General features: G+C 31.9%; 1 protein-coding gene across 1 annotated transcript; it reads right to left on the reverse strand.

Moving 5' to 3' along the window:
• Nucleotides 1–5,125: 5,125 nt before the first annotated feature.
• On the reverse strand, nucleotides 5,126–8,241 carry LOC146531741 (uncharacterized). The gene is made up of 4 exons (XM_085198446.1): nucleotides 7,513–8,241; nucleotides 7,053–7,403; nucleotides 5,976–6,456; nucleotides 5,126–5,865 (listed from the first exon to the last, which is right to left on the reverse strand). Exons 2-4 carry the CDS (start codon nucleotides 7,299–7,301, stop codon nucleotides 5,498–5,500), a joined length of 1,098 nt encoding a protein of 365 aa, XP_085054572.1. The 5' UTR covers nucleotides 7,302–7,403; nucleotides 7,513–8,241; the 3' UTR covers nucleotides 5,126–5,497.
• Between the last annotated feature and the right edge of the window lie 2,890 nt (nucleotides 8,242–11,131).

Consider the following 11,131-nt stretch of genomic DNA (forward strand, 5'->3'; position numbering starts at 1 on the left):
TTTAAATTGTTGCTTTTATTTAGTGTTATATTAAACTCCTTGCTCAAGGAAACTATCTAAATGTGACTGCAAGGTAAGTTAATACAGGCGCTATGCATATATATATTAGATGTATCCTATAGTGTAATGAGTCTCCCTGTTGAATAATCTGTAGACATCGATTTTTCATTCATCGCCTATACTATATACATATTCAGGCGGGCTCTGTCGCCTTCGGTGAAGTTCGGTAATAGATTGCTGCGAGATTGTCCCTCGAGACAAGTAAAATGGCAGATTAAACTTAGACTACATTCTTAATTAAAATATATTATGTGGTTTACAATTGTGTTGATAATTTCATTACTGAGTGCTGTAAAGTTGAGAAAAGGTAAAAATACTCTTTCTGAAAATACGAGTAATTTGGTCGTCCATCGCCTAGGATCATATTATTTGTACATATATATCTGATACAAATGACCCGCACTTCCCTCGGGACGTGCCAAGATGGCTAATTTAAAACTGAATACATTGTGGACATTGGATTTGCTACCTTTATGAGAAGCCGCAACACGGTGCGCCTGACGTGCCTCCAGGCTGGCGGATTGTCAACTATTTTTTTTCGTTTAATTTCTATTAAGGATCATTTGAAACTTTTATTTTTCACCTTCCGGTTTATTTCTGTTTGTTTTGTAAATAGTAAGAACACTACATGTATTATACAATGGCTTAATTACTTAAATAATCTATACTAAATATTAAAAATATGATTTTATATGTGAACGTTATTTGAGTAGGAAAAGCACAAACATATTACTTATACGATTACAAAGGAAATTCGTCAAAAAGCCTCTCAAGCGCTGTAATGATTGGAAATGTGTTCGCAAAATCGCTGAAAAGAAAAAATATAATTGGCTAAAATTACGGACTTTCATAATTTTTATTAATATTGTCTTGTTAAGTCTACATTAATTTATTTAATACCGTATTTACAAACCATTATAAATTTAGTACTACGTCGTTACTTTTGTATTCTCTAATTCTCTTTCTTGAAGCGTAATTAAAATTCACTTTTATACGATAATAGGCATAAAATGAACATTGCTTTTGTATAATGAATTACTGTGTTTATTTTTTATGCTTAATAAAAATATGAATGCTTAAATAAATAAAGATAGCTTCTTTTTACTTTACCCGTAGATATTCATAGGTTGCTTAATTAATAATCCAAGATGTAATTAAGAAAAAAGTTTTAATGTCTTTTTTACAACAAAGCATATTCATGTACCAACAACATTAACCGATCTGGTACAGAAGAAATTGTAAAAGTTTCCAGCGTCAGATTAAAAAAATCTTTTACTGGAATAAATTAAAACACTTTCAGCTTTACTAATTTACTCGTTGTATGTTCTAAAAGACGTACCGACGGTCGATGGAGCCGATACGTGCTAGAGTGGAGACCGCGCTTAGGCAAGCGTAGTGTAGGACGCCCTGCAGCACGATTTAAAGAAGGCACCGGATGAATGCGAGAAAGCCAAGACCGAGATGGTTGGCGTTTGATGAGGAACTACCTTCGGCCTACATTCAGCAGTGGACGGCGATAGGCTGATGAAAAAAAATGGGCTAAAATATTATTTGTTAGTAGTATTATAGTACTTTACCTAATAGTCCCACGTCATCTAATCAGATAGCAATAAACATAATTATTCCTTTGGACGTGATTTGAACACAACAATCGGTACAGGTAATGGTATCGACATTGTGTATCTCTACAATAGATTATATCATTAATACGGATATTCAAAAGTAACATTCTAAAGGGTTTCTATTTAATAGCGGGCGAACCCTGCGCTCATTGTTTATGTAGATTGAAGAAAGTTTCATAATATCAGTGTGTGACACCAGAGGGCCGTAGACCGTCCCCCGAGAGCCTTCTCTATATTAAATTTGGTTGTATTTTTCTTTAAGCTATTCTAATTTTAAAAATTCCATTGGGATCGTAGTGTCTGAGCGTGATATAAAATTACATGAACGATGATCTTATGATAAACTTAAAAGAGAAATGTCAAAATTAAGTAATTTATATTAGCTCTTAGGGAGTTTCTGTTTTCTTTTGTTTTAACTCTAATATTATCTAATATTCCATATTTGAAAAGTATCGTTAACGATTTTATTTGGTACAACAGGTAACATATTACACAGATAAAATATAAAAGCATACTCAGTAAATGACGCCTAGTAGAGACTAAATGAGACAAGTTATTCGAAGCAATTTCGACACAAACATAGTTAATAATATATAATTGTCGCGACCTGCGCGTGACGGTTAATTATAAGTTTCAGTTTCAGTGAAGCACGGCGCGGTCCTCGCAAGTAACGGCGTCGCGGTATACTCGTAGTTCTGTTGTACATTGTTGCTCCTAGTTTAAGAGCTATTGGTTTGATTCATTTCAGGCAGCTTTTAATAATTTTGCACATGAATATAATATTTCGAAATAAATTTCATATATTCCAATGTGGAGTAAATATTGATAATTATCTTATTTTATTCTTCTAAAATTTGAAACTAAACCTAGCGATCTGCGAGACTGAGTGACTACTCTCTCTACTAAACATTAGCCAAAAAAAATAATGTTCTAAATATTAAATATTACATATTTTTTATGTGAGTTAGTATATATTATGCAAAATTAAAGTTCAAAAGCCTTAATTTAAGCGGGTCACTATGGACGCTCGTCTCATTTTTTATGTAAATATCGTGCAAGAACTTTTATAATACCAGCTCGTGACGCCAGAGGACCGCGGCACATTCCGGCGGCTATTGGTCTGCCAAATTACATATTTTATTATTTATGAATTTATAAATTCCTCATCAAAAAAGTATAAGTCACAAAATATTAACATATAGTTAACAAGAATTGTTCCGTAATCTTTATTTCGTTACTAATTGGGAAAAGTAAACCTTTCCTTAAGAAAAAACAATTTTAATCTAAAAATGTTTATTACGCTTGTCATGCTATTTAATATCTACGATCGGTTGTGCGCATTATAATTTAACGGAAGTTAGATACAGTTTTTGAACTTTAGTTACTTAATAACTACCAAAGTAACCACCACCCAAGATCCATATTTCTTAATAGTACTTACCGGTGTTGGGTGTGCACAGAAACTTTCAGGGTTTATAAAATAATGAAAGTCTGGCTTGCTTTGTCTCTGAATATTTATATATTTTCACATTTTCATTATATGTTAATCGAGCTCTAAATCACATCATATATTTGTCTTCTCGTAATTTTGCTTTTATAAAGCTTTTTATTTGAAAATAAATATGGACTGGACTGGAAACTAAGAACGATCCAACACGGCCTTTTTATTCATGAATGAAAAGAGATTTCACGAGAGAGGATTTGACGAGAGGGTTACAAGTTGGCATTCAGCTTTCAGTCCTGTTTAAAAGCGCACTAGATTTCATTTTTATTCAATGACATTATAATGCTTTTGTATGAATGATGCACTCAAGTAAACATTTTGTAATAGTAAAAACCACATCACTTTTAGGTGGATTGTTTAAGTGTTTACTGCATGATATGAGAGTGTAGTTGAATATTAATATCATAAATTAGTGTTCCATTTATTTCGATACATGAATCTTGTAACACACACAAAAAAATCTGGATTAACTTTTCATATTTGCAAAAAGTCCACAGCCGACGATATTAGTGAACTAAGGGGAAGCCCCGGTTGATCTTCTAGAACTCAGTATCAATGATACGGGAGGAATGTCAGGTAATAAACATAAAGACCCCCAGAGGGCATGTATTTTCACATAAGACAACAGTGGACGAGGCGAAAAAGGTATGTATGCAGGGACCGTAGCTTAAAAGTGAATTTGAAAATAATTAAGCAGGCAACTTTAAAACTCATTTAAATTAAAAATCTATCCCATAGGATATTAAAACACTAATAACAGTGTATATTAAAAATATTTCTACAAAATAAATAAAGAATTGCTTAGTTTCAAAATTCTATTTTCATAATTTTCAGTGTACAAAATATGATATTGCTAAACGACTCAGGTGCACCTTTAGCTAATATCATAACAAGAGTACACACTAAACGTACATATATTATTACTAGCGGACGCACGCAGCTTCGCTTGCTTAATTAGGGGTGAATTTTAATAAACCACGAAACATGTTTTCAATGAAATATTTTTAAGTCTAAATTTCAAATTTTATAAAAATCGGTGGCGATTTAAAGATTTTTCTATACAAACTTTCAACCTCTTATTTGCACCCTTAGGGGGAGAATTCTAGAAAACGATGAAACATGTGTCCAATTAAATACTTTTAAAAATCTAAATTTCAAATTTTATAAAAATCGGTGCCGATTTAATTTTTTTTCCATACAAACTTTCAACCCCTATTTCACCCCTTTAGGGTTAAAATTTTCCAAAATCCCTTCTTAGTGGATGTCCAGATTACGAAAGTAAACATCTGTCCAAATTTTACGTTTCTACGCACAGCGGTTACGGCTGTGCGTGCGTCTTACCTCAGTCAGTGAGGACAACTCCTTTTATATATGTAGATGATAATATAATGTCGAGGTACAATGTACCGTCTGTTAACCGTAAGTTGAAATTTTATATGCTAAGAAAATTTTATAAAAATACATATTGAAAAATAAAAATTACTACAACAAAATTATGTAATTAAGAAATTGTATAAAACAGGCTACATTTCTAAATGATTAGGTATTTAAGTTAATATACAAATAATCGTTGTACCGCTCTACCCATTCCATTCAATATCCATCGCCGCACTTTTTTCATTCCAGCCCACTTCTCAATATTGTTAAACTATATCTCGAATGTATTTTAACTATCATGGATTTTTCATCAAGTCCAAATTGCCGCCATTTTATCCGTTATAAAATACTTTTATAACGTTACTAGCTGACCCGGCGAACTTCGTACCGCCTTAGCGTTGCAATGATGCACTACTTTATTTTGTATAGCTGACCTATCTTAGGTATGAGTATCTATTCAATTTGAACTGAATCCTCCATATAAAAATGAATCCATAATTCCCTGGTCTCGCTATACCTGAAAATGACTTTACAAATTTTTAATTAAATAAAAAACAAAATATATATTTTCATAATAGTGTTTATTTCTTAGGATTCAATAATTTCACTAATATTTTTACAAATCGCTATTGAACAACTTTGCATTTTTATTTAAACACTAAGCTCAATACCACGCGCGCTCTAGAAAGCAACTAATAGTCTCTGTACTCTTCACTGCTTCTCTCTACTCTAATGCTTTTTGATAAACTATATTTTTAGTTTTATGTTCTGGCGCGTAAATAAATAATGTTGTTGGTTTTCCGACACGGGAACAGGCGACATATAATTGGCCATGTGAAAAACATGGATTTTCTAGGTTGATGCACTTAGCGACTGCCCTTGTGATTTATTTATTGACATTGCAAATGCAAGCCGCACTGGAAACTGTAAACGCTTAAAGCTGAATGGCATGTCTTACATAGCACATAGCATCTTGAGCATATTCATGCATATGACTTCGCGGACGCGAAGGACGCGGACTTCCAACGTATGTTGCTGGGAGAATAGTTGTTCTGCCAACATTCTGTGCATTTCCATCAGCATTAATGGCATCCCGAAGATGAATGTATTCCTCGGAACGGTGTTTTGCCTGGTTCAACCTCATAAATGTCAATCGTTCAGTTTCAACTTTCACATACATATCCACAGCATACTGGTGAAATAGACGCCGACATTTTAAGATGTGATTGTCCTCATTTTCCCGAACCATCAGTCTGTATGAATAATAATTCATTGAAGTAATTTTTTTGTTCGTGTCAGCACCTGTAAACAATTTTTTGTGTTATAATAATATAATTTTTGTTTATAATAATATAAATTTTATGTTAGTAAACATATATTTTAATGTCGTAAACATATTGTTAATAATTTACCTGTAACTGGACTTATCATCTTCATTGAAAAATGATAGCCGTCTTCACCTTGCCAAAATAAGATAGGATATTGTAAGGCATCATATGATCGATGTGTTTCAGACACACGCTGAAGCTGATCGTTCCGCCGATGTAAAACAATCACAACACACACAACGACAATAGCCACTTCATCAATTGTTGGCACATTAAAACGTCCAGCATGTTGTCCTGCAGGCGCCTTATCGGCTCTGATGACAATTTTGTGATTATCAGACGGCATGCGGTCTAATGCAGTTGTGAATAATGCAACTAATTCATTATGTTGATGGAAAAATGTTTGAAGTTGTTCCACAATGTATCTTTTCACTGAGTTGTTGTGTGCGCAACGCTGATCGACTTCTCTTGCTGAATTACCCATAAAATATATTTGCAAAAATTTATAGTCTTGATCAGGCACTGGCAATAAGGAACCTGTTCGATGATATATTTGACCCTGAATCTGCAAGAATATAAATATATATACAGGTAATTATATAGCAAATTTTACCACCATGTGGCTCGCTCAATACTGCCACAATACTTTACATCATTTCAAATTATAACTACTTTAAACCTCGACATTGAACAGCCTTCCATGACAGCTATAGGTAGTAGACCTAAAAAACTTATTTGCCATAGGCAGTAAAACTAAAAAAAATGTTTACCATTATAATGCCATTAATTTAATTTTAATTTAAAAAAATATTTATTATTTAGTGTCTTTTACCTTAAATTATTAATATTAATTGTTTTTTTTTCGTACTTGTATAACAAAATAGAATAAGTGAATAATTTATTAATGCATATATGAAACTGTTTTTTATCTTAATAATGTATAACTTGTGTGTAGCACGTGTAATTTATTATTTTTAAGTTGTTGTTTGTTGTTATCGTTAAATTTATTTTTGCATGTGGAGCCCACCTGTAAATAATTAAGCAAATACAAATAATTTACTTTGTTTTTTCTTTAATGGCATATAATAATTGTATCAATTGTTGGTGGGCCTTATAAATAAATAAATTAATTAATTAATAAATAAACAAATAATTACTTACTTTGAAAGTAGGCATAAAATTGTCTCGAATAACCTTTGTTGCCCCAAATGATGTCATTTGAAAGCAATTATTGTACTGCTGGATATGAGTCAAAAAATGATAAGAATCTGGACCAATTCCAGATACCAATGAATGTAGTGGCTCTGGTGGCGGTACCAATGGCGTCAATTTGACTTGGCCGCTGGCACAACACAATCCAGGGGCTTCATTTTTGAATTTCAATGCCTTGCAATTTGGACACACAATCATCAGTTTGATTTGCTCTTATATTTCTTTGACTTGCCGTATTTCGAGTTATGCGGCCTAAGCTTGTACGTCTGGTTGGTGGCATTGTTAAAAACGAAAACCCAACTGAAAATGAAAAGCTCTCATACATTTTCTGTATAACCATGTATACCAAATTGTATTATTGTGTAATCAGCAAAAGTTACTAAAAATCAATATGAAGCTGTGAACTTACCGTGATTAACAAACACTTCACTTCACTTCTTTTTATTCAATGGCTTTCCCATTAGGATTCTATGCCAATATCAAGTAATATAATTTAACAATTATAAACGAATGGCGATACGCCAATATCAAGTAGAGATAACTTTAAACTGGATAATTCTTCTGGCTGTCCTCAAAAACGTGTATTAAAGATGGCAACCAGAATAAAAAAATAGCAAACAATAATCAAAACAAACGTTGTTGGCCAAACAAACGATCACAGTAAAGCAAACGATGCTCTTTCATCAATATAATCTATGGCTGTGAATTACATTGACATTTGTTACTCGCGTTTTTTAAAATATGCTAAATTAAATTTACATTTTTCAATATTTCTGAGAGATTTTCTTAATATTTTTTTCTGTAAGAACCTTCTAATAATAACAAATACAACAAAAAAAGAATTAGTGAAATCGGTCCAGTCATTCACGCGTGATTTATTTATTTAATTAATTTATTTATTTAATAGGAAGCCAACGTTGTATACAATAATAATTCAAAACGCTAAAAAAAACAATCTTAAGTGAGAACGACACTAATTGTATACCGCACTTACAGGCTAACTTGACATGCATAAATTAAAAATAAATGAAAACAAACACAATACAAATCCTTCTACACTAACATTACTTACACTTCAGAAAAAAATAAAAATAAAAAACTTATACTATAAAAGAAACAGAAACATTAAAATTTTAAAATGATTTTAACTATTAAAAAAACATAAATAATAATTTCTTTTTTATCAATAATTATTTAAGAGCAAAGGTGATGCCGTGACCAAGGAAAACGGGTTTCATTTTTATATATATATAGATGGCGATACGCCAATATAATCTATGGCTGTGAACGACATTGACATTTGTTACTCGCGGGTTTTTTAAAATATGCAAAATTAAATGTACATTTTTCAATATTTCTGAGAGATTTTCTTAATATTTTTTTCCGTAACTACATTCTCCTAATAATAACAAATACAACAAAAAAATAATTAGTGAAATCGGTCCAGTCATTCACGCGTGTTGCCGTGACCAAGGAAAACGGGCTTCATTTTTATATATATAGATATAATACTGGTAATCCTAAAAGTAAGAAAACCGGACAAGCGCGAGTCGGGCTCACCCACTGAGGATTCCGTACAATTTTTTTCTGAAATTCAAGCTTAGCTTAGTCAGCGCCTTTTCATTTAATACCTCACTAGAACTAGTGGCTTTAATATTAAATTTTGCCACTCTTTTAGAATTAATATTTTTTAGAACCCTTATAAGATCAATTTGTTGTCACGTCCGACAACAAAGTGATCTTATAAGGGTTCCTTTTTACCTTAAGAGGTACGGAACGAAAAAATACTTCAATCAATATTCATAATTTGAAAACTTACTGTATTTCCATGGAAGAACTATTCAAATAACCAGTTTCATTTAAAATTGTAATTTCAATGTTTAAAAAAAAAGAAGTGTACTTCCATCTTACAGCTCTACAATAGCAGCGATAAAAAAATATAAAATTTTTAAAGTAGCAACTGGGGTGAAATTAATTCCTGTTTCAAAACCAAAATTTAATGGCAAAATATCGTTGCAGATTGTTACAATGTAAAATAATTTATTTGTTGCGATAAGAAACAAAATGTATCAAATACACATAATATAATTTATGTCAAGACAATCACAATTATGACAATTTATGACAAGTTACTATTGTTCACAGCGATGATCAAACCTACGATCACGTCGTGCATGTTGCTGTACTACTGAGCCACGGTGACCTCGTATACTGGGAACATGTCTAAATTATAAATAGTTAATTACCTAATCTACAGTCTAATAAGTCTCCCAGTTGAATAATGTGCAGAAATCGAATTTTCATTCATCGCCCATACATATTCAATTCGTCGTCTTCGGTGACGCTTAGCAATAGATTGCCCCGAAGGAGACTCTCGACAGTAAATGTAGCATACGAATACCGTATACAATAAAACGTACGAAACTAAGGTATTTTGTTAGTTGTTATGTATGTTGCTAAACATTCTCGACTGCATCTAGTAGGTACTCGTATGAACGGTTGTATTCTCATAACACGTGAGCTCTAAGTTTACTGTACCTTTATATTCCTGCACTAAACCAAAATAGTAAGTGCAACAGTAACACACACACACGTGATCAACTATACACGATCGAAGTAGATATGACAAAACTCCTTATATAATAATGCATATTATTTTACAGTAATCAATTAGTCAAAAAAATATATACTGGGAACAACACGTTAAAAAAAGATATACTCTGATAAACCCTACCGTATGATAGACCTGCGTTGAATAGAATCGGTAATCGAAGTATTCATAAATCAAATACTTCCAAAGAATTATATATTTGCCGATAAAATACGACACTCGTGAATACATTCATGCCTCGTCTTGACATTTTAGAAAATTTATATGGGAGAGAATTCAACGGCACGTGTTTTTACGCATATTTCACTTGGTGCGCCTTCATGACTCATATGGTACGTTATTTTGACTTGTATACCTTGTACATGTCGATATTTAAATAAAATCGAATGATTTACTTTGTATTATATTTTCATTGACTGTATTTTTTATATTAAAATGGAATATTATACGATGTTGGATCACATAGTCTATATACTCGTATATAAAAGGAGTTGTCCTCACTGACTGAGATAAGACGCACGCACAGCCGTAACCGCAGTGCGTAGAAACGTGAAATTTAGACAGATGTTTACTTTTGTAATCTGGACATCCACTAAGAAGGGATTTTCAAAAAATTTTAACCCTAAAAGGGTGAAATAAGGGTTGAAAGTTTGTATGGAAAAAAAATGAAATCGGCACCGATTTTTAAAAAAAATGAAATTTAAATGTTTAAAAGTTTTTAATTGAACACAAGTTTCATAGTTTTCTAGAATTCTTCCCCTGAGGATGTAAATAAGGGGTTGAAAGATTCTATGGGACAATCTTTAAATCGCCACCGATTTTTGTAAAATTAAAAAAATTAGACTCTTAAAAATATTTAATTGAACACATGTTTTATGGTTTATTGTAATTCACCTCTAAGGGTACAAATAAGCAGGCGAAGCTGCGCGCTTCCGCTAGTATTAAATATTAAAGAACTTCAACAGTGGTGTACTGTGTTGCAGATGCAAAAGAAAGTTTTCAACTTCAAACTAATTTTAGTCCTTTGAAGTTGAATAGTGTTTCATGAATATTACATAATAATAAAATGTTATTATAATGGAATCAAAATAGTTGAAAACCCAAAACTATCGAAACATACTATTGTAATGATTTTATATAAATAGTTTTTATATTTACGATAATTTGTTATAGAAAATTGTAAATCAACCTCTTTGTTTAATAAAAAGATATATTTGAAAATTTATACATAGAACTAGCGCGACGCTTGATGTGTTGAAAATTCTGATGCGCATTATTAGATTTGGAGCTGAAGAGGAAAGTGGTCCTCTAGAATAAAATATTGTATTATAATTTAAGATATACATTGTACAAGCCTAATGGTATCTAGCCCTGGAAGAAGTATAAGTTCTGTAAAAGTCCTGAGATATAAATTGTA

This window comes from Heliconius melpomene, chromosome 15 (genome assembly GCF_056956725.1).
Source record: "Heliconius melpomene rosina isolate 202511_hmr_F chromosome 15, ASM5695672v1, whole genome shotgun sequence".
NCBI classification, from domain to species: Eukaryota; Metazoa; Arthropoda; class Insecta; order Lepidoptera; family Nymphalidae; genus Heliconius; species Heliconius melpomene.

Bases quoted from the DNA above. Each gene is read 5' to 3' on its own strand.
- LOC146531741 (XM_085198446.1), bottom strand. From the start codon at position 7,301: ATGATTGTGTGTCCAAATTGCAAGGCATTGAAATTCAAAAATGAAGCC. The intron at 6,457-7,052 runs GTAAGTAATTAT...ATATTCTTGCAG, and splicing joins ATTTTATGCCTACTTTCAAA to ATTCAGGGTCAAATATATCA. The intron at 5,866-5,975 runs GTAAATTATTAA...AATTGTTTACAG, and splicing joins GATGATAAGTCCAGTTACAG to GTGCTGACACGAACAAAAAA.